Source organism: Thermobia domestica, chromosome 6, assembly GCF_964235325.1.
Source record: "Thermobia domestica chromosome 6, izTheDome1.hap1.1, whole genome shotgun sequence".
NCBI classification, from domain to species: Eukaryota; Metazoa; Arthropoda; class Insecta; order Zygentoma; family Lepismatidae; genus Thermobia; species Thermobia domestica.
The window spans coordinates 146,208,701-146,234,169 of record NC_137459.1 but is presented as its reverse complement, the minus strand read 5'-3'; the positions used below and the strand labels follow the sequence as shown (position 1 = coordinate 146,234,169).

At 37.5% G+C, this 25,469-nt stretch overlaps 1 protein-coding gene across 9 annotated transcripts in view; it reads right to left on the bottom strand.

Annotated features, from left to right (window-relative positions):
- Positions 1 to 25,469, bottom strand: part of Cln3 (CLN3 lysosomal/endosomal transmembrane protein, battenin) — a 224,188-nt gene that overhangs the window by 49,023 nt on the left and 149,696 nt on the right. For 4 of the 9 annotated variants that reach the window (XM_081762184.1, XM_081762189.1, XM_081762182.1 and 1 more), the window contains exon 2: positions 4,032 to 4,162. The exons of 4 other annotated variants lie outside the window; for them this stretch is intronic. In XM_081762184.1, coding sequence (XP_081618310.1) covers positions 4,032 to 4,068 — 37 coding nt within the window. In that variant the 5' untranslated portion in view covers positions 4,069 to 4,162. Of the gene's footprint in view, positions 1 to 3,042; positions 3,189 to 4,031; positions 4,163 to 25,469 lie in introns of those variants that run through there. One more of the 9 variants, XM_081762187.1, reaches the window with a different exon arrangement.

Below are 25,469 nucleotides of genomic sequence, written 5' to 3'. Positions count from 1 at the left end.
TTTTCGTTTTCTTTCAAATTTTCTTCCTACCCTTAAAAAAAGGGAAGTTTACTGAAGGGTGGAAATCAAAAATTGCGATTTACTTAAAAACTCTTCTAACCACTTTGTTCATATATCAAAAATCAATTTTTCATTAAGAACCTTATACTGTGGTATAAGTCTTTCTCAGGGAAAAATCGAGGAGTAGTATACTCTTAGGGTTGAGTTTTTTCGGGCGGTGGCCCGTACCTTTTATTTATTTATTTATTTTTCCCTAATTACTGGTGACCACAAAATGAAGCCATTCTCATCTTCTAGTATCCATTAAAAGATGTGAATAAAATACAATGAATCTACTCGGAATTTTATTTAGGAGCAGACAACAAAATAGTCACTTAGTTTCAAAATGTGGTCTAAACGCTCAGTTCTGATTTCTTTCTAGCAATTTCTCAGTACCAGTTTAATATGTTATCCATTTGTTGCTCTAATTCCATTTTCCTTCTCAAAATTGCCATTCCGTCGGTATGACAAGTGAGGCGGTTACCCCAGATCCCGTGCCATACAAGGAAAGAGTTAGTCTATTCGGAGAAAGTAACAAGTTCACTAACTCTAATTTATTCTTGGGATTTAAAATATCTAGAGATAAAGAACCATAATTTTGTAAAAACATATTAACGACTGCATACTATTAATGTCGCGAAGTACGCTTCTAGCGGGACTACTTTTGAATAATTTTTTATTTAGCATAACTAAACCGGAGGAAGTACAAATAAATAAACAAACAAACAAACAAACAAAAAATATCGATTTTAAATTCAAGTTCTAAGTTTAATTTTATTAAAAAACTTCTAAACATAGTAAACAATAGGCTATTTTACACACCGAAAATTAACAAGAAATCTTCAGAAGCAATAGGCCAAGAAATGTATGTTTAAATAAAACACTCCGATATAGCAGTCTTCAGATAGAAAATGAAACTGGAAGACAGTTTGAACAATCGCAGGATTTAAGCCTCGAACTCTCAATGTTAAGTGAAAAGTTCTTACCATTAACCTACGTCCCTTTAGTAAGATTATTACTTAATAATCTGTAAGAGTATCAGTGATATGATACTACGCTTCATATCCAATCAAAGCCTTTACTTTGTACTTTTCGACTAAATTTGTAACATTTGCTCCTTAAATAATTTTTAATCGCAACTTTTGTTTTCCATTGAAGGCAATAAATTTTCAAATTAACTTAAAGTAAGCCAATTTTTCTTGCTCTGTTAAGATCTTAACAATACTCTAATAACTGAACGGAATCCTGAATTTAAAGGAGCAGTTCGACTTAGAAATGCATTTTTTACAATTTATTTCCATTTGTACAGTTGAAAATTCTAAAAGGAATGGTGTTTGTTTGATCGCGATGCGTTCAGTCGTTAGCGAGTAACAGAGGAAGAAAGATTTTGTGATTACGTCATAGGTGGGCAAGGAGCGAGAGCAGGCTTACATACTACACAGTGCCAAGCATTTCGTTTGTGAGAGGTGCGGTGGCACGTTCTAAGTGCGGTTTCCTTTTCCAGAACTGATTGCAAAGACTTACAAATATCATCTGCATGTAGAAAATGATATCTGATGGTGGGCTGTACAAACGTTTTTATAATATTATAAAACGTATCCTATAAAGCATGAGTTCAGCGTTTCAAAAATAAAAAATAAAAATCGAAACCAATATGTAAATAGATGGCGGACGAGATTGCTGCAACACCTAAGTACGTTTTCTTTAATCATTCTTCCGATTCCCAAACATAAGTATGTTCATTTTCACGTTTTGTTGCAATTTTTAACGCTGACCCTATAATTTTGTGCTTCAAGGTATGTACAGGAACGTAACATATGAGGCAAAAATGAAATAACATCTGTAAAGGTTGCCAGAATACGAAAAACACTTCACCGGTTAAATTGCTTTTATTCTCATAGCTATCCGCGGAACAATTCTCATCACCCGTTTCATCATCATTGTCACATGATACAGAGAAATTAAACGATGGATCAATGTCTTGAGGAACAGTCATCGTCACGGATTCCTTCTACAAGCCGGTATATTTCACTCCCTAATTCACATTGTACAGCTTATTTCTAAAGCAGTATCTTCAGAATCATGAGTGACATCGTCTCTATTACCCTCTAATGCCTCGTCTTGACTACAACCACCAATTGCGTCTTGTACGATATTTGTACGTTGGTTACTGGACATAGATCGGTGCTTGTTCAATGGCTCTGATTTTAAACCTTACAATAATATACTTGGAACAGCATTCTTTCTCAGTTTGCGTGTAAATAATTCTCCTGGCATTAGCCGGGAACCTAGATCTAGACGGTAAAAACTCATGGGGGGGGGGGAGTCAGAACCCAGACTATGATATGTATATCATGTTTACTAAAAACTTTCAAAAATATCTAAATAATAGGTTAAATCAATTTTGTCACTCAAAAACTGGGGGGCCTAGGCCCCCGGCCCCAGCCTTGATCCGCCACTGGCATTAACTTTTCTTTCAGTAAACTTGACTTCTCGAAGGCAGCCTCTTCAAGATGTTTGGAACACGAGTGATTTTATTTGGTACATTTTTTCCCATTGATTTTCTTGCGCCATAATTTATATCGATCTGGTGATTTCTCACGACTTAGAAACGTAAGAAAAGACACTTTACGTTCTCAGCACAAGAATTACAACCGAAAACACAGCAGGTGTTAGGCATTTCTACTTCACTTCACAGACACAGCACGCGCTGTACTAACACGTGTTTTCTACTTCACACTAGTGTTTCTTTCAGAAAAAAACATCCGGGGGGGGGGGGGGAGGGCACTTAGTATTCGGAGAGGCACATTATTTTTACACAGTACTATTATACTTATTATATTATAGACGTATTATTTTGGTCTCCTCCGGAGGAATCTCTCAGAGCTCCGGGAGACAGTGCCATCCTAAAAACATGTCTGGAAGAAACACTTTCGCACAACAAACGTAATTACTGCTCTCTCTACTCTTTTTTATACTAATGCTATAGGAAAAACAACTAACAAAAAATGCCCTCATAAATTCAACACAGAACAAGACTGCTAACAAATCCAAAACACAATCTATTAAATCCAATGCACTATTAAAGGTTTATCAGCTGCGTACAAGGGAGTGGTTGCTGACTCACACTGAGTTTCTCGCGTATCGCACCCATGACGTCACCATTTACAATTCATCAAAAACAAATGCCTGTAGAAACTAAACGAGACGGCCTATTAAGATATAAAAAAATACGGGTCTCTTATTTTTTGTTACTCTTTCTATTGCACCAAACTTGTTTTTAACTCGAACTGCTGCTTTAATGTATCACAAATCTGCCTTGTATGTCGGAATCCGAGAACAGACTGTAAATGAAAACGCGATCATAATTCGCACGTGACAAAATGGCTGGCATTCTCAGTTATGGGCCAGGAGACTCACAAATATCACTTTAAATTTAGGTCCACATCTCATATAGTCACATTGCAGAAAACCAACGTTAAACTTTAATAGATACAAATAAAAAGATGAGCATATTATTATTGATATTTCGAATTACATTTCCTTATGATTGTTAATGGTAGGTTGTATTGGACTTATAGCGTCCTTTTCTTCACCAAGACTATATAAGACATGGACCTACAGCTCAACGTAGGATTCGAACATGACCTCTTACCGCAAATCGAATGTAGGTCTTCCGTGTGGAAGGCGCGTACGCTAACTGTATCTATGAGGAAGCTCTATTTAGCTCTTAATGTCAGAAGCATCACAAAAAATTAATACTGATATACAGAAAAATAATAAAACATTTCAATGAGAAACTATAAATGGTAAAGTAATCGATATGGTCAAAGCACAATCCAAAGGAAAGAAACTTTATACATGAACAAATTAATATTTCCTTAAAGCTCTCAACAGATTCAATATTTTGATCATGCAAACCCACAAATCTTCTGCTAACATTTTCAAACACTACTATTCATAGCATCGCCACGAATAATGACGCAACTTACATGTACGAGAAATAAGATATGATCTGAGATGTTCCATTGTGAACAAATTACTGACAAACACATGAAAACTCTGATATCATAAATGTAAAGTAAAAACCAACTAGATGATTCAACAGGGAAGAGGACAATATCTGAAAGTAAATAAATAATCAAACTAGTTACTAATGATGTCTGTACAAAAATATAAAACAAGCACCAATATTACACTTAAATTGTACAACCCAGTACTTGAAAGAGTATAGGACTACTAAAAAATCTAATATCCTCCAACAGTGAACCTGAAATATTCAAAAGTGTGCTATTATCTATTGCTTAAACAACGAAATATGCTAAATCGTAGATTAAAAAGCCGAAATGTTACTGTTAGAAAGAAGTTTAACACAAAAGCGCGCGCGCACACACACACACACACACACACACACACACACACACACACACACACACACACACACACACACACACACACACACACACACACACACACACACACACGTATACGCGTATTTGCGTACTTGTTAGCTCCGAGTTGGGAGACCGACTTGTTGGAACCAAATGTGCATAAAAAACTAAAAGAGATACAAGAACGAGAGTGAGATCAAAATCCATGACTTTTATTGATATTTGCGGTGGGAAAACTCTTATGACTCTATTTCTGACAGTTTCTTGGGAAATACGTGTGGTGCCGTACTATATTTATTGGATCCTGGTGCCAACATCACCTGCAAGATGTAAATGGCACCGGTACCAATAACATATCTGGATCATCTAATGTTACACACTCACACACTATTAACATTTTTCTACAGAATTGCAGGCGTTATGAGGACCTCTACAGTGTTGCAATATTTCAGTCACCTATAGTGTAAAATAATAGCACAAAGTAGAAAAGTACACGCAATTTTGGAGGAATAAGTCTACAAGAATTTAAAAGTATGTGGAAAGAAACTACATAGTTGTTTATATTTAAGTTACCAGATATTCGTCAAGTAAACTTCCTACACTACTCCTTAAATCTGGCAACCTCGTCAAACCGGAAGACACTCTGTATGTTTGGTCTCCACTTCGCTTTATCGGAATAGAAGTGGGTATTTAAAACAAGTTCTATCGGGAAAGAAACAACTCGTTCGTAAACGGGCGAGAGGCAGTTCGAAGTTTGCTATGTCCACAACTGCTCGCTGCATTTGTTAATAAACGCTCAGAAGGATGTATCCACCTTTTCGATTTACTCAAACAGTTCCTCTACCTTCTGCGTGACGATGACGTAGAAACATTCTCACGACAGCGAGACTCCTTTTATATCACATTCGTCGATAGAAAGGTAAAGCATAAGATCTCAATTGTTTTGAAGGAAAAATATTAACACAGAAACATAAATAGGATGTGCTGAGAGTTTTAACGCGTAGCTATTTTATGTATTTTCTTGCTAAGTATTTACACGTTCAATTTGGGACATTTAAAATTGCTTTTCGGATAGATGAATCGGACTTTTGATCAGGCTTTTGTACTGACCAGATCCAACATATGAATTTAAATGTATGGCACATTTGACACTTTAAGGAACAACTTAATTACATTGAAACATGAGCACACAGTACAAAAATTGCACATTAGAAAATGACTCTTACAACTTTGTTACAGTTTGTACGTAAATTCTAGAATTCGAAAATATTCTTGTAATAATCCTGGTCACTGTGTTAATTAATTCTTGTGGGCATCATTCTTATATTACTGAATGTGTCTCTAACAAGGGAACTTACGGAAGTGTAACTCACCGATTTGAATATACTTTGTAGACTTGTAGAACATCGAAAAATAATCGACACGTATTTTTTTCGGTAATGCTGTGGGTTTAAGGTCCCTCGGTAACCCTTTGAACGTTAGGGAAGATTTTGAAGCATAGACAGAAAACAATCATTTAATGTAGGAGAAAACATACTCCCAGGGAGGTTTTAGACAGCTGATTCAGAATCTGATTTCAAAATTAGAAAACTCAAAATGGTGGATCCAATATGGTGGTTACAATTACAAAAGTCTTCTGGTTTGAAATGGTTTGCAGTTAGCCAAGAACAATCGTAGTTGACAGGTGTTACTGCGAGAAAACTGCAGACCAATTTGAAACCCCTTTCTGTACTTATTTTAACGGTATGTTTGATTAAAGTGAGTCCCCTCACCTCTCACTATTCGGCGTGCTTGTTTAAAGTGAGTCCCCCCACCTCTCACTATTTTGGGTGCTTATTGAAAGGGAGCCCCCTCGCCTTTCACTATTAGGAGTACATATTGAAAGTGAGTCCCCTCGCCTCTCACTAGTCGGGATGCTTATTTAAGTGATTTATAGTATATTTGAGTATGAGTTAAACCTCAAAAGAGTATCTCAAAATAGAAACCATTCCTGCAGGGTTAACAGGATTTAGCATCTTGATGTATTCTTCTTTAGGCCATGGAAACATTTCTTGTACATTTTTCTGACATTGTCCTTCTCTATAACATAAATTTACATCTCCGTAATAATATAATTAAGATCTAATCACTGATTCATAATCAGCTTTCTTCTCCCACATTTGCAAACATTATTAGGTATCTGAGGTACGAAAGCGGTTATTTTGATTAAAAACCACATGCGTTTGGCAATCCCGTAACATTTAATTTCAAAGATTATGAAGCATTTTGTATTTTGTGTGCAATGATTGCTGTAATAAAGTGTGCGTTGTGTTAACTATGTTTATGCATCACACATCTCTTTACGGAATATCATTACTGTAAAACGTTGTCTCAATAAATTCATAATTATAACAATTGAGGATATACATTGAGAAAAAAATGTAGGTGGCGTACTTAAAAAGATAGGTTACATGTATAAATTCCTGTAGTTTTTGGTAGGGATGTTACCGAGACCGAGACGGTCTTTTATATATCGAGACAAGACAGAGACCGAGACTGACTTTTACATGCCGAGACGAGACCGAGACCGAAACGGACCTCTATAAATCGAGACGAGACCGAGACGAGACCATGGTCAGTCTCGGTCTCGTCTCGAATATTGATAGTTATTTTGCCTTTACTTAAAATTTGTTTCGTTGCTGTATGAGATAATATGGGAACGGTTGACTGATGTACAGTGTCGTATTTAGGGGGTAGGTATCGGGCTCAAGCACAACACAAATCTTTGTTCCCCTTTCCTCAAGCCTCTCCCGAAACAAAATCCACTGCTGTTGTATATAATAATCTCTCTCTCTCTCTCTCTCTCTCTCTCTCTATCTATCTATCTATCTATCTATCTATCTATCTATATATATATATATATATATATATATATATATATATATATATATATATATATATATATATATAGGGTGGCCCATTTTAATCTTTCCACGGAAATATCTCGAAAACAGTTGAACATAAATGAACTGAACAAAAAGTAAAATAAGAAATACCATGGGGCAGATCGAATGGCGATGTCATAGTGCCCCCCAGGGCCGCTCTTGAAGGGGGCCCGGGTCCCAACTTTAAAATCTTAAATGGAAACATGGGTCGAGTGACACCTCGTTCGATAGGTCTTTAAAAACTATAAAGCGATGTGGCAAAAGATTTTTCATATCGGTCACCGTATTCAAAATAGCCCCCAAGATGTTATCTGCATCAGATGAAGGTCCAGTAGCACTAATATGAAAACGGTTGAACATAAATGAACCAAACAAAAATTCAAATATTAAATCCACGGGGAGAATCGAATGATGTTGTCGCGGTGCCCCCCAGGGTCGGCTTTCATGGGGGTCCAGGCCCAACTTAGAAATTTTAAACGAAAAAATGGGTCAAGTGATACCTCGTTCGATAGATCTTTATACACTAAACTGCGTTGTGACAAAATATTGTTAATATGGGTCACCGTTTTCAAAATGGCCGCCAAGACATGGTGCCTGTATCTGATAAAACGTCGAGTACCACTAATATGAAAACGGTTGAAGATAATAACGGATGAACAGAATAAAACTCCTATAGGAAATCACAGGGGATGTTTATCATTCCAGGATTCGAAAATGTTGCAACAGAGGAGAAGATGCCTAGTGTAAAAGTGCGATAATGCAAAGGAGGAAATCTAAATCGTAGAATATCATCGATCCAACGTTAAGTGGGTGAAGCGGGACGGGAAGGAACGGTGAAATTGCAAATGAGAACCTTAGTTTTTGCAAATTGTATCTACACAACAAAATTATCTGAAATGTGATTTTATAACAGATAGGTGTCTTTAAAAAAAAGTAGGTAAAATTCTTGTTAAATATTACTTTCCATTTTGATTGCAGGCAATGATTTGTGCAAAAATGAATCAACTGAAATGCGAAACCAATTTGTCGAACAATGCAATTTTAAAACAACGAGTACAAATGTTGGTTTTGCTCAAAAGTCGTCTGCACAATATTGGTTCATTACTGCATTACAGCCAGTCACTTGTACACCCAAGTGTTTCAGACCTATCGCAAGTAAAAGTGGGGTTTTCATTTGAGATTTTACCATTCATTTCCGCTTCATCTACTTACGAAGGGAGATCGGAAAGATAATATTTTAAGAATTAGATTTCCTCTTTAGCATTATTTCACTTATACTTTAATAATCTTTTTCTCCGTTGGATTATTCTCGAGGCGTGGAATAATATATACCTTCTGGGATTTCCTATACGAGTTTTATCCTGTTCATTTATCTCCAACCGTTTTCATATTAGTGCTACCGGACGTTTTATCTAATACAGGCACCATGTCTTGGTGCCCATTTTGAATACGGTAACCGATATGAAAAATCTTTTACCACAACACTTTTTAGTTTTTAAATATCTATCGAACGAGATATCACTTGACCTATGTTTTTTCCATTAACAATTTTGAAGTTGGGACCTGGGCCCCCATGAAAGGCGGCCCTGGGGGTCACCGCGACATCATCCGACGTGCTTTATGTCATTTTCCTGTTTCAGTTTCTGTTCTGTTTATTGTCACAACTCTGTTTAGTGTTTGAAGATCTATCGAACGAGATATCACTTACCCCATGTTTCCATTTAAAATTCCAAAGTTGGGCCCTGGACCCCCATGAAAAGCGGCCATTGGGGACACCGCGACAACACCATTCGATTTGCCCCATAGCATTTCCTACTTGAGTTTTTGTTCAGTTCAATTATGCTCAACCGTTTTCGATATATTTCCGTGGAAAGATGAAAATGGGCCACCATATATATATAATCAGGCCTATATTGTATATACAGGATATGATCAAGGGATGGGCTAAACCATACTATGCCTCTTTATCCAGTGTAAAGCAGGATTGAAGCACGTTTTATTCAGTGTATACCTGAGCGTTAACGGGAAACTTAGCCTTTATAGCCCTTACCTTGGATCCAAGCCTATATATAAACAAGCAGTCTTACCAACGGAAAATAAAGTTGAATTTTCTTAAATTGTACTATGTTAGGTATTACCTATTTCTAATTTAGATATTAAAGAAAACCATAATACCACATACATTATTTAGTGTAATAAAGGACAATACAGAATCACTAACATCAACATTTTTTAGGTCTTTAATAACTTAAATAGCATAGACGGTGCAATGCGTATCATTTGTAACGTGTGGAAAAAAAAAAAAAAAAAAACAGAGACAAAGTTTATGGAACAGGGTGATGGGCGTAGCTACGCCTACGTGTACAGTGATATCTTGACAGGTAAACAGGGAAGACTCAGAAGGAAATAGACATGTGCAGAGCCATGGCTGCGTCGGAACAAGAGGAAAGGCGAAAAAATGTTGAATTGTTCCTTGAACTGCACCCTGATGTTCCAGTTGCGGAAGTGGTGAAGAAGTTCGTAGGGCTTGAATATGCCAGGTCGTGGGTTTATAAAACAATAGGAAGGGTCAAGAGTGGACAAGGGTCAAAAAGGAATGCGGGAAGTGGACACCCAAGGATTACTTTGGATAAAAACCAAAGGCGGTCCCTTGCATGCAGAATGTCATCAAGGCCTGGTGTATCGTACACATGGATGGTACGGAAGTATTTTCATCACCATGCAACGATGAAAAAAGTAGTGCAGAGCATGGGGTACATACAAAGGAAGCAGCGAAATGCCCCCAAAGTAAACGAGGACCAAGCAAAGAGACAACGACAAAGGCTCGCCAGTCTTTTCAAAGGAACCAGAGAACGTCCATTTGCACTTGATGTCATCGTCGATGATAAGAGTTACTATCCGTTCAAATGCAACAGGCCGTTGAAGTACTTCACGAAGAAGGGAAAGGATACAAATCCGGACATCAAATATAACAGGAAAGCAAAATTTGGCACAAAACTGATAGCATGGCTCGCTGCTGGACCCAAAGGGGCTTCGGAGCCATTTTTCATGATCTCTGGGGGTGCCATCAACGCGAATACATACATAACGGAGCGTATCGAGGCCCGACTGTTACCATACATATAGGAACATTACCCAAATAATGAGGGATACGTGATTTGGCATCAGCTCATTATGCGAGGGCAACTGTCGCAAAACTTGACGAGTTGGGAATTCGGTACGTTCGCAAAGAAGACAACCTCCTAAATGTCCCGCAACTGCGCCCTATTGAGGATTTCTGGGCAACTCACAAGGCTTTGGTCTACGCCAGTGGATGGGAAGCAAACTCCAAGGAAACCCTGATCAAGAGGTGGAAGAAAACCTTCTCTGAATTTTCTTCCGAGTATTGGCAAAACTCTTTTTCGGGCATACATAGGAAGGTGCGCTCAGCTGCTAAACATAGACCGGATAGTGCAATCCATTGATGTCTATATCTGCAGTACATGTCCAGCATTTACATGCTTTCACTGACACATTATTGTAAGTGTATAGTAAAGAGTTACTTGCTGAAACCTTTGTGTCTTATGTATATATATATATATATATATATATATATATATATATATATATATATATATATATATATATATATATATATATATATATATATATATATATATATTTCGAATGAAGGAAGGAACAAAGTTAAAAGATATGAAAAATTTAACTTTTTCTAAAGACTTTACTTCGAAAACGTACTGATATATCACGTCTCATCATGTAGATGCTTCGAAAAGACTTAAGTGATCATAATGCCATTTACAAGAATTGTTATTTCAAACCGTTTCAGAGATACCAAACACATGGATAGTGATTGTTTTATTGCTTAAAATAACGTATTTGCGTTAAATTTTTATAGTGATTGTTGTTTTAGTTTGCTTCTATAACATTACAACAATAGTTTTTGGTTGTTTTAATTACAAGTTGCAGTTCCATTATTTTAAGCAGTGTTGCCAACTTAAATAAATTGCTAAATATTATTCTAAATATAGTGTAAACAACGTAACTAAGCTGCAAAATATTTTAATAACTCGTAATTTGCTTTATGGTGCAAGAATGGTTTCTAAAGACGATATTTTTCATAGTCTTTGGGCTATTTATAATGTTAATGTCAAAGTTTTCGTTCCAGCAATACATGTAAATGAAACTTGTAACTGAAATTAAATGTAACTTATAACTTTTCAGTAACACTAGTTGTTCTCCTAAGCCTTAGGCCTGATGTACACAAAACCATGCTTAATTAAAAGTTCTAAATCCACCCTAGTTACATTTCACTCGTTTCAGTTTGACCACCGACCACCTCAAACTCGATCCATACCATATAGCTATATGCAATTATTCAAGGACTTACAGTTAGTAATACACATTGTGTTGATTTTTGGTTTGGTTTGTTTTAGTTTAACGTCCCATGATTATGCTAGGGCGTCTAAAGGAGACGTGGATCTAATGATTATAATGGAATCCGAAACAATTCGGTCGTTCAACTGTACCCCCACCGGAAATCGAATTCGGGACCACGCAAACAGAAATCAAGCGTGCTAGCCACTAGACCAAATGGAGGTCCTAACATTGTGTTGATTTAAATCATTGAGTCAATGTTGCCAGATTCGAAGATCAAAAAGTAGCGTGTCAGTGCTACAAGAGTAGCGGATTTGAACTATTTGTAGGCCAAATATATACAGTAGAAATGAATTATTTGACAACTAATGACTGGTACTAGTTGAAAAATTCTTAACATGGGCTGGAAAATGTGCTGGACATATTGCAAGAAATTATGATCAATGAACAAAAACCATTCTATAGACAGGATACCACGAGATAAAAACAGCCTAGGAAACGTCCTTATACAAGAAGGTTTGACGAAATCAAGAACAACTGGGGAGTATCCTGAAAAAGAATTACTCAAGATAGATAGTTGTGGAGAAGACTTAAAAAACCTTCTTCCAGCAGTGGGTTGACAATGGTTGATTATGATTATGGCTATGATTTTATTATATCTGGACCTAAGACCGAAAAACCAGTTCCTTAAGTAAGACCTATAGTACTGTTTTCAAACTATACTAAGTAGTTACAAAGTAATAGGATGCTTTTAGACTTACATTGTTACACCACTAGAAAGAAGTTTATTAAAAATGTATTCTTAACTCAATTTCAACCAAAAAATGACTTAGTATAGTCTACCTCTAAAGTCCATGTATATATATAACTTTTACTATGTAAGATAGGGTGAAAACAGATGCAAAATTTAACGAAATTCATAAAGCGAAAAACAAATTTGATTCTTCATATTCCAGCAAAACTACGAAAATTAATGCAAAAGAAAACTAGAAAGTTAAGAATCACTTGTTTTGCCGGGACAGAGAAAATAGATACATATAGCTCGAATTACCTATATACTTACATAATATGTATGTTCATGTTTCGCAAGTAATTTTCAAGCAATATAAAATTTCAGCGTAATAAACGCATGATTAGTTTTCTCGAATAAAGGTCACAGGCACCGGTGAGGAAAATTGAATGAAATCTTTGAGTTTTACGTCCCACTGTTATGCCGGTTAGGTAAAGGAGACGGTGATGATGAGTAATGCATGAAATGGTGGAATGAAGAAAGTGAGAGGAAACGGGAGAACCCCGAGGAAACCCACACACACGGTGTTTGTCCACCACAAAGTTCACTTGGCGGGGATTGGAATCGAATCAGGGAGCCCAAGCACCAGAGGTGAACGCTCTACCACTGAGCCACCGTGGCTCCATGCACCGCTGAAAACTCAGGAATAAGCTTAATCTATGTTACGGCACTGGATATATGCTTATATAATACATTTCGACCTTATAAATTAGTATAAATCCAGAATACCGTTACCTTCAGCTTTTTTTTTTTTAAGTGGTCGTATAGTGGCCAAACGGTCAGTGATGGATCATGGATGGTTGTGCAAATTGAGATTTTTTCTCAGGGTCAGCATATCTACAACATATCACGGTTTCAAGCAATTCCACGGAAATCCAGAATAACGTTACCTTCAGCTGTTTTCAAAAACGTGGCCCTGTAGTGGCCAAACAGTCAGTGATTAGTGGTTATGCTTATTAAAACTTTTCCCAGTATCACAGCATCTACAACATATCACAGTTTCAGTCATTTTCATCGAAATCCAGAATATCTCTATCTTCGGCTGCTTTCAAAAAAGCGGCCTCGTAGTGGCTAAATGATCAGTGATTGGTGATTATGCCCATTAAGACTTTCTCTCAGGATCACAATAGCTACAACATATCACGGTTTCAGTCATTTTTACCGAAATCTAGAATTTCGTTATCTTCGGCTGTTTTAAAAAAAGTGGCCCTTAGGGATGCGCACGAGACGAGTCGAGACAGGATTTTCCTGACAAAATTCCAGTCGAGACACGTCTCTTCCAATAGTAAAATATACATTTTTCGAGTCGAGACATCATTTTTACAGCACATTTTCGAGACGAGACAGCCACAAATCTTGTCTCGTGCGCATCCCTAGTGGCCCTGTAGTGGTCAAACGGTCAGTGATGGCTGGCTGGTTGTGGCATTGGGTCTTTTTCTTAGAAACACAATATCTACAACATACCATTTGGTCTGAGTTTTTGTGACCGACCAAATCGTCACAGACAGCATTGATCGAGATTTTTTGTGAGTCGGTGTAGAGTTTCATCGCAAATTCTTCTGCACGTGCTATCATCTCATTCACATTACCAGATCCTATGTTACTTAGCAAGTAGGATTTTTACATTCCATGCTTTCTGTTTCCCAATGTCTGCGAACTGACTAGTGGTGATTTGGCGGATATTTTGTAAAATGTTTGATGGATTTTCTAAACAGGGCGTGCAAACGAATTTGACTGTTACAGTCCATGTTCTATTAAAGGAGATACAAGATTTATACGAACAGCAAGTATTTACTGATGACAAATCAGGAGAAATAATGAAGGTCGAGATTGGTCCTATTCCTCAACATTGGAAATGTCTTATTGATTTGCCTGAAAACAAATCTGACCTCGCAGCATTTTTTTTTTAGAGCTGATTAGGTTCTGTAGTCAAACAGTTAGTTATCACATCGGGTGGATTTACAGACTTACTTTCATCACAGGAAGAAGACCTACCGTTTCTGAAATATAATCAAGAATAGAGTGATAACGAGGATAATACATCGCGCATACCATACTTTCAGCTGCGGTTATAAGCAGCTGCTCATTGACTCCAAAGACACCGATGTTCTTGTTCTCCTTATACATTTTTTAAAACAATTAAGTCGGAGGAATATGGGTGTCAATTAGAACAGCAATAAAATCACAATTTATTCCAATGCACACAATTGTGAATGAGCTCAACGATGAAATGCCATTCCTTGCCGGCGTTCCTTGTACTGAGTGGAAGCGACACCACCAATCAGTTCGCAGGATCTGAAAAAAAGCTTGGAATGTATATTGTAAAAAAAAAATCATATTTGCTAATAGGATCTGGTAATGTGGATGAGGCGATAGCACGTGCAGAAGAATTTGCGATGAAACTCTACACAGACTCACAAGAAATCTCGATCAGTGCTGTCTGTGACGATTTGGTCGGTTACAAAAACTCAGACCAACTTCCACCAACGAAGGATGTTCTAATGCCCAACACCAAGTGAGCACACCTTCAAACATACAGTTAGCGATACGTCAGCGACTCGAATATTGATTTTCTTAAAGTCGTACTTTTTGGTTGGCAAACTACGAATGGAAAATTGGTGCCCAAATGGACCACTCAGGAGTCTATGGCTAAAAGTTGCCCAGAATTAGTCTTGTACATGTAAATATGCATGGGACATAAATAATTACAAGTGTGTGCAGGCTTCAGTGGAGTGCATGGAAACCTGTAGCTGTAATGGTAACAAGTGTTTTAACTTACTTATAAACACTTATGTACCAGAAAATGATTCATCTGATGAGGATTTAAAAAACTAAAGAAACATGTAATTTTGCGCAGATTTGATATGATAATGTAGAATATTATAATAGTTTTGCTTGTTTTCAGTAATTAGTAAGTATTTAATGAAGTTCGATGTAATATTCTCATAAATTACATACAAATAGAGTTATTGAGGTTTCTGCTAAAACATGTTTTAGTGACCATTGAGAAAATACAGATCATTCTTGATTTTAGAAATACCCTTTAGGTGTACAAAGATGTTATCAATCACCTATATATCACATGTAAATGGTGTTTGCCCTCACTTAAGACATCTTTACATATGTTCTTACCTTATTTTTTCTGCTTTTTTCATTATGGTAAGATAAACAATTTTGTTAAAGAAATAAGGAATTATTTTCAAAGACCGCGGGAAATACTGCACACAAATAAAGTTGAAAAATCTGAATCAACCTGAATATGAGCTGTAAATGGATTTTAACACTATAAAAGATATCTCTACTTACCTCAAAATTTTGTGATCTTTAACACACGTTAGTATCAAGTGACCAGAGACCTAGAAATGATCATGACAGTGCAGGCGAGCTCAAGGGAGAAGGGTTTGAACTGTTCTTCAAATATTGGGGAAAAAATCAGCTTTTATCTCGGAAACGAAACCTTTATTGACTGACGTGAGCTGAAATTCAGTGGTGCCATTCGGAGCATCAGCATTCCAATCAAAGTGCACTTTCCTTCAAAATTACCTTGCTGTACGGCTGTTTTTGGAAGTAAACCTAACAATATTGGTACCGTTGGAAAGATTATTTAATGCTCTACACAGTTAATTAGGGATGTTTGTTTTCATATCACAACTCATTGGGGAGATACTGAGCAAGAAAGAAAATATTAATTACAAAATATATCAGTTTTTAATGTTTAAGTTACATTTTCCGAAAACCCGTTGGATCTATCCAAAGCATGAATAGACAAAAGCGTAAAGCACACCTTAGAGATGAAACCGGAAAAAGAAATTCATTAATATCTTTATTAGTTTCGGAGATGTGTTTTTTTAAATTTGAAATGCTCATTCTTTTAGCTTCAGTAGAGGAGGGAGAGGGTGTACGGGGGATCTTCCGCTCACATCAAGCGACCGGCGGTCTAGAAAGGATAAGGATAGGGGACTTGATAATTTAGGACCACCGGTTGCTTTTACTCTTTCGGGTTGATCCAACTTCTTATTTTGGAGTCTTTTTCAGAATCTTCCTCGCGACTAATACGATTTATTAAATGGTATGTATTTGTTTAAAAAAAAAAGTGACAATTACCCTCTATGCCCTCCCAAAATGTTGCTGGTGGTGAGGATTTTCCCCTTCTAAATCCACGATTTTTTTGGACGAACCTTAAATTTTAATGAAGTAACTTAAAATTTTGGCATTCCTAATAGATACCGTTTATTATTATTTTCGTTTCATGTTATTAATGACTAGAGTAGCCTTCTAGAGTGTGTCTATACACTGTCATCAGCCCCAAAATGACGTCGCTTCACTGCTATTGAAGGAGCAGGAAACCTTCTCAAAGCTATGTAACTTGTCATTTGAAAAGAGCTATTATTCCGGTTTCAATATTGATCTCAATACAGGGAGAAAACCGTAAGGGATATCAAGAAGCGGTTTTCTGGAATTGATTCGCCATCTCAAGAATAGGTCCCATTTTCTCTGTTAACGCTTTTCTGAAACCGGAAGTAGTAGAAATCAACCGTTTACGGTTTCAACAATGATTACCATAGTAACAGATAGCGACAGGCGGTTTTCTAGAATTAATTGAGCATCTGAAGAAAGTATACCCTCTTCACTCACCCTCTTTATATTAAACCTTAAATGATAAAGAAATTACTACTGCTTTTAGTGTCAGTATTGATCCCCATTAAGATAAAACTGAAAGATATTTATGAGAATTGGTTTTCTGTGATCAATTCAAGGTCCCAAGGATCCATCCCATCTTTGATCAATTTAAATAGGAAGTGGTCAAAGTAGACAGTTTCTGATTTTAACGATAATCTCCAAAGAGAAAGAAGAGGATATAGATATATTTTTTACTCTTATCTCGGCACTAAAAGCGAAACTGCTGAAACCCAATACTACTTGCGGTTCCATTGTTGATTTCCATAGAGTAAAAACGATAATATATAGTGAACTTTTTGTTGTGGATTCAACGTCCGAAGAACTTATGTCTAGCTATATTCCTCTATTGTAATCGAAAGCAATAAATCTCCTGCAGCCGGTTTTAATATTGAATGTGCATAGGTTCGAAGTTTACTGTATTCACATTGTGAACGAAGTACAGTTGTTGTTCTCTCTACTACAGTATTATCAAATTCATTGTAGCTCATTGCCATCGCAAGTAGACCACTTGAAACGAATTTTGATCGTTGCGATTCTCAGCAATTTTATCGTTCTGATATGCGAATTGTCCGCTTTAATAACACCATAAATTGTAGTATTTGTCCCTTTTCCTCTCCCATGTATTACCGCTTCTCCTACAATACAATGTTTTCAGCAGTGATGGCCTATTTTTGTCTCCAGTTATGTTCTTTTCCTTTCTATTATTCTCTATGGGTTCTGGTGAGTGAGGTCCCTGGTTCTATTACGCCAAATGAACTTTGTGGTGGACAAACACCGTGTGCATGGGTTTCCTCGGGGTTCTTCAGTTTCTTCCCATTTTCTTCATTACTCACATTATTGTCTCCTTTAGCCTAGCCGGCCTAACCATGGTGCGTAAAAGTTAAAGTTTTCGTTTCATTCGCTATGAGCTCTTTGGTTTTACGTTTTGCAAAGCTACGGTCGCATTTTTTCAACACAAATATTTTCAATAATTTTAGTTTTCTTCTTTAGTTCCCTTGTAGCTAAATCGCTGTCGTTACTGTCTTCGATACCGAAAACCTGGATTCTAAAAACATGACTCATACAACTCAATAAACTAAATTAACCAAGGCTACTATTACATATGAGCGCTACCTACAAATAGCTTTATAGCACCATCATACGAAGACAATCAGACGGCAAGGCCGTTCGAGAAGAAATACTGTCATTCATGGCGCAAACATTGGTCGAATGCCTGCATGTCCCAGGTATGCTTATCGTTTGCATGACCTTGCATAGGACTACCGAGTAGTCTCTTCTTAAATTGTTATAAATGAAGAGTCCATGGGAAAAGAGGCGACGTCCATTTTTACTATTTTTTTCAAGAAACAATTTTAAAAGTTCAAAACATATTATTTCCTAAACTAATCGTGAAAAATACTTCAAATTTGATTTACAAGTTCTTTGTTATATGGGAACAATCTTACAAAATCTTATGTTTGACGTATATTATTGTGAGTAAAAGAATACAAGAAAACTGACATGCGGTCGGTATATACTGGGAAAAAACGGGTCTATTTCAGGCAAAACAATGGATAAAAGAGGCGATTGTTTTTTTCTAAATTATAAACAATATTATTAAAAATAGATTGCTTTCTACGTTTGTCATTTTTATTCTCCTTTACTCCGCTAATTACTTCTTTAGGAGTTACATATAGAAGGCTTGAGCATATGGGCTGCATAAGACATTCAAAGCTTGCAGATCCTGCCATTTTTCTTCAAGATAGGCAACTTTCCTTTAAGAAAGGGGAAAAATCTAAATCAAACCAATAATTATGTTTTTCATAGCATTCTGTTCAAACTCTTTTCAACCGATTTATCTCAGTTCTTTAATATACAACGAAAATTTTGGAAATGTACTTTTGTCCTCTAATTAGTATCAATTATAGGAGAGTGAGCTAAGGAGAACAAGTGTGGTACAAACGTTCATTGATTTTGTTAACCTGATAATCAAGGTCGCATAAACGACTAGTTGACATTGTTTAGGGAAAGGTGCAGTTGCTTAAGCAAGTTTGTCGACATTAAAATTTGAAATATCAGGTTCTGGGGCAAGAGTTATATATTTTTAAATCATTTAATATACAGGATGGTCCAAAAGTATTAGTACAGTATATTATTTTGGAAACAAACATGATTAAAACAAATCTGAGTAGCGGAGGGCGGACTTGAGTAAAGGAGCTACCGATTGATGCATGCGTTGTGAATGGCCGCCAAATTAGATCCAGATTATTTTTTTTCAAATGGGAAGGTAGCCATGTGACACATCAGTTAACACTGCTTTTGCAGGGAAATGCAGTCCCACAAGCAGAAATGCGTCATCGTGTCTCTTCGAAAGTTATGACGCCTTAAATTCCCACCTACAGGATGCTCCACATGTTGCCCATCAATTGTAAAACAAACGGAGTCCCTTAATCCAGTCCTCCTGAACCCTAAGAACACAGCGGGGGTGATGCTATCACAGGTATTCTGAATACGTTCCTGTAGGTGTGCAACATCTCGAATCTTCTGATACACCAGGTGTTTTAAGTGCCCCCATAAAAACTTTAAGGGAGTGAGGTCCGGCGACCGTACTGGCCACTCCACAGGGCCTAAGCGGCGACCAATCCAACGTCCTGGATAATGAAGATCCAAGCATTCCCGCACAGGCATCGCATAGTGCGGTGGGGCACCATCTTGCCGAAAATATCGCGTCAAGGTGGCATCAGGGCCGAGAAGCAACGCAAACACCAACTCCTGTAACATGTCCAGATATCTGACACCATTTAGGGTACCAGGAATGAATAAGGGTCCTATGATCGACGTGTTCCATGTGCCACACCACTCCATGATATGAGCAGAGGTAACCCTCTTGCAGGGATTGATCGCATGTGGGTTTGCATCCGACCAATATCGCGTGTTCTGGTGATTCACTGCCTTATCCAAGTAAGTTTGCCTCGTCTGTAAAGAGAACGCTGGCTGGGAAATGCGGGTCTCGGTCGTATTGTGACAAAGCCCAATTGGCGAATTCCATGCGCCAGTCTGGATTATCCTCTGAAAGGTTGTGGACAAGCTGCAGCTTGAAGGGATGCCACTTGTTCGTATGGAGAATCCTCATCACGGAAGCACGTGGTACGCCTGTTATCACTGATAGTTGTCTTATGCTGCACTTCTTACTTTTCACACTCACAGCAAGCACCATTGTGGATGTTTCCTCATCTGTCGCGGTTCGTGGGGGACCTGACCGTGGTCTGTTGGCAACATTACCAGTTACACTGAATTTCCTAATGAGATAGCTAACGATGTTGTGGCTTATTGCAGATCTTTCGGAGTGGCGCGCGTTGAAGTCCTGAACAATCACACGACGGCTTCTTTCCGCAGACATTAGGATGATCTCAATTCTTTCCTGCTGCGTTAGTGCCATTTCGCTCTACCTGCAACGAGAAGAAAACCTGTCAAATTTGAGGTGTCACAACTTTCTTGCAGCGTTTGTGCCATGTCGCTCTCCCTGCAAGTAAACAGAAAACCGTCAATTTTGGGGCATCATAACTTTCGAACAGAATATGATAACGTATTTCTGCTTCCAGGACTGCATTTCTCTACAAAACAGCATTAATGGATGTGTCACATGCCTACTTTTTTTATTTAGAAAATAACCTGGATCCAAGATGACCGTCAATCACCACGCATGCATCAATCGGTAGCTCCTTTACACAATTCCGCCCTCCACTAGTCAGATTAGCTTTAGTCATGTTTGTTTTCATAATAATTTACTGTACTAAGACTTATGGACCACCCTGTATAATACTTCATGAATATACCTGTATTGCACGCATGCCCGTGACAGAACAATATCACAGATGTATAATATGATTTTTACAATCCCGGCCTACTTTACATTCGATTTTTCGTCCAATTTGATTGTAATGTATATCCAGGCCTTTACGCTTTATTGTAAAGTGTTATTGTAGTAAATTACAACATCATGCAATTTGTAGTATAAGCGTCCAGCTTTCCGACGCGAGTCATTTCTGGATGTAAGAATTATTCCTCCAATAAATCTGGTTGTGGTGGGCCTTTTCTTAATAGTAGGTGAATCACAGAAGAAAACCGAAGTCCATTATAAGTGTCCCTACGTATCATAAATCTTGTGGCACTTTTCTCTATTCGAAGCTCCATGATTTGCCTAGAGTGTAATGAACATTTTCTCAAGTACAGTGGTTGTAAGAATGATATCCAATCTCGAATCATGAAGCTGTCAAATTCACTTACTTGATATGGTGTAGTTTTCACTCTGCTGCCTTTGACCACATTATTCCAATACTCTGCTATTTCTGCTCTTGATTTTATGTTCGCCAGTCCCATGTTCTTATCACGTTCAAGATAGGAATAACACGAACTGGAAATGTTAGTTAAATGGAAATGAACCTCTGATTTCATGTGCAATGTAATGAAGGCATCGGAATAAAGTATAATCATTATTTTGACCACTGCATGAGTCACAGAAGAGCTCAAGATGATGGATGTTGGGAGATATTTTGTTTTACTAATTTTTAAAGAAATAGATTGTCGAAGCTATATTTAGATGTATCACCAATCAACACTGGAACATAAACAGTTGAATGTTATTGACAAAAGAGGCAAAAAATAAGAGTAAAATGAATGCCCCTTTCTTCCACTGTAAGTAATGGCGATACTTCTTCCATTTTAGAAGAATTTTTTAAACTGCTATACCAAGCTAACCGTAAACTTTTTCCCCATTATTGATATATTTTATCTATATTTTATAAATGGATGTAACAGACGAAAATCATATTCACGAAGAAATTAAATGTCGACTAAAAGCAGGGAATTCGTGTTACTATTCGGTTCAAAATCTCTTGTCGTCGCGAATTCTGTCGACGAATTTGAAGCTTAAAATATATAAAACGATAATCATGCCTGTTGTAATGTATGGTTGCGAAACATGGTCGCTTACTCTGAGGGAAGAACATAGACTGAAAGTATTTGAGAACAGGATCCTGAGAAGAATATTCGGACCCAAGAGGAACGAGAATAGGGAATGGCGGAAGCTTCATAACGAGGAACTACGTAGTTTATACGGTATACCCAACATTGTTAGGGTCGTCAAGTCTAGGAGGCTTAGGTGGGCAGGTCATGTAGCTAGAATGGAGGAAAGTAGAAACGCTTTCAAAGTCTTGACTGGTAGACCCATAGGAAAACGACCATTAGGAAGACCTAGGCGCAGATGGGAGGATAATATTAAGAGGATCTCGCAGAGATAGGAATACAAAGTAGAAACTGGATGCAATTAGCTAAAGATAGAAGTCAGTGGAGAGCTTTTGTGAACGCGGCACTGAACCTCCGGGTTCCATAGGCCATAGAGTTTGTTAGTTAGTTATATTTTATAAATTTCGCCCGAAAGTGGACATCCTCCCCATTTTCCTGAACTCTTCAAATGTTAATTAGACGGTTGCTATCTTTTATTTAATCGAGTTCTTTCTATAAAATTACATTTTTCTTCGTTTCTAAATTTCTCAGCTGTGAAGAAATCGTTTTGAAAAATCACGACCTTCGTTGATAGTCGAGAATCGAAATACTTGAGTTTTAATTTTGGTACAAATTCTCAAAGAAATTATTCATTTTCTCTTATTTTTCATGTGAAGATTTGTAATAGCGGGTTAATGTCACTTTGCTCTGCAGGATGCTAGGTGGGGTGAGTTTTTGCAATGCCCACCAGGCCCGTATCCAGGGGGGTCTAGGGGGGCCGGGGTCCCACTAAACTTTTGCTGGCCCCTCTACAATTTTCACGGTAGGCTTGCAAATGAACTATAATACGGTGATGAACTATAATATTGTTGGATCGGGCCCCCTAACATCAGCCGCCCCCCACCAAATTTTTGGGCTGACTACCGGCCTGTTGCCCACTCATATTACAGGTGCGGGGAAACTTTGCTATTCCATGGATTTTCTGAGTGTTCTTCTGTTTCCTAACGGAGACAACTGGACCAGAAAGTAGATGATTCTCAAAATTTACGACACAATCACGGGCACTCGTATGCATCAGCCGGTATGCATCAGCACAGAACCTACTGAAAGCAGGATATTTGAGCCTACAACGGCACAGAGGCGTCGACATGTTTCATTGTTGACATTGTGCTAAAGCGTCATGGTCCATTATGAAGGTCATCTATGTCAGGTCATATTCATATCATGTAACTTGGCAGACTGTGATTGTCGACGCCGGTTGAGGAACGTGCTACTTATGTTTCTCCATTATTTGCGCCGCAGTCACACGAGGACTCTGAGTGACAAACGCCTCAAATGTCTGACGGTTTATTCCACCGTTTCACTTCGCTTATGAGGATTTGCCGTCAGTTTTGTAGGTTGTAATCACTTTGGACACTGTACTTTGCGCCACATCTAACAGACCTGCAAGTTCTATCGCGCATGCAGAACTTGACGGAGCAACAATTTTTTTTCATTAAAAACTAGATAGAGCGCTCATTTTACACTATCACTGTCTGCTCAGCTCATTGTCCATTCACGTTCTACTACTCCTCACGCAGTGCGGAGTTGGCCATAACACGCCACTGCCATCGGTTCAGATCTGCGGTGGCCGCGTGGTCCTTGGTAATCCAGATATCTGAAGTGTTTCCAGCTCCATGTGTTAAATAGGTATTTGTAGATCTGGAAGAACAAATATTTGTACGTTGGGTATATGGGCATTGAGTGGAAGTGTATTTAGTGAATTCGTTGATAGCCCATAGAAAATACAATTTTAATTTCGGATACTCTTAGAAAGACATACTGGATTTCCGTTTTCATATTCCCTACTGGCTACATGGTTAGCATGTGCGCCTTAAGTACGTGAAACCGGGGTTCGATTTCTGTTTGGAGCTCATGTTGTTAGGATTCCGCATTAAACTGTATTTCACGTTTCCTATAGCCTCGGTGCTGTACGAGATGCTAAGCCCTGAACCAACCAACAACTCTTATCTAAGGACCTGAAAAAAAAACTGATGAATGTGATGCAGATATGTAAAGAAAGAAATGAAAAGCTGAAGACAAAAGCTACCGAAGATGGAGTAAGATTGAGTGTTCGCAATGAAGAAGGTTTCAAGTGCGCTAATTGAAAGGTTTTTGTGTATTCAGAAAAGTAGAAACTGTCCTGATGATTTGCATGCAAAGTAAAACAGACAGGAAATACAGAAAGAGAAAGAAGGGGCATAACAATAATAAATATTACCATGTAGACACCAGATTCGGCTCGAGAGAGAAGTCATGTCCGTAAAAATTAAGTTTTGTTGCATCAAACTGAAAGAAGAAATGTTTCTTACTCTTCTTATTTTTGTTCTCAACAGTCAGAACCCGAGAAAATTTTACGTCTGTTTGTTTGAAGCATTACCACTTTAGTTTTAACTGTCATAATTTACCTTAGGAGCCGCCTTTGGTAGACACCTTTGACATAATGTGCTCGTAATTTGATAGTTGAAAAACTCTAATATACATAGTGCACTAGATAATGAATATGCTAAAATTCACAGATTTTCTTTATTTTTTCTATTATCCAGCTTCGGGTTATAAACATAAATATACCTCGGTACTCTCTTCTTACAAAACGTCTTTTCTATGTTTTATAGCACTCCAATTTAAAAATATACATATTTGCTTTTTCTATTATTGCAGAAAAATACATAAGATTGAAGAGGTTAAATAGAAAATATCGAAATACTGCGAAACATGAGCATATTGAAGTATCAAAAGAATCGAAGAATCGTAATATGGTAATACTGAAAAATAAAGAAATATTGAAAAATTTTAAAATATCGAAATATTAAAAAACATCGATCTTATAATTTTTTGATATTTGAAAATATCTATCGATCGATGTATCGAAATATCGAACAGCTGTAGGTGAGACCGGTCACCGAGGATTTTCTTTTAACCATTGTTCCTCTTCGAGAATGTTGTTTCCCCGTAATTTTGTAGAATTTCATCACTTTGACCGTCACCTAAATGTTCATCGCGCCTCATTGAGCCCAATTACCACTTTCACTAGGCTTACATCACATACCCGAACATTAATAATTTGACCTCTTTGGAAATTAGAGTTAACTTATTTTACTTTATGACCACTTACTCGATACAAGCACACTACCATTCTACTGAGCATCACAGAATAACGAGTTAGCCCTATCACCCCCACCAATAATCACGGGCTGCGGTCGCTGCCTGTCCTTTGCCAATCCAGATATCTTACGTGTTTCCGAC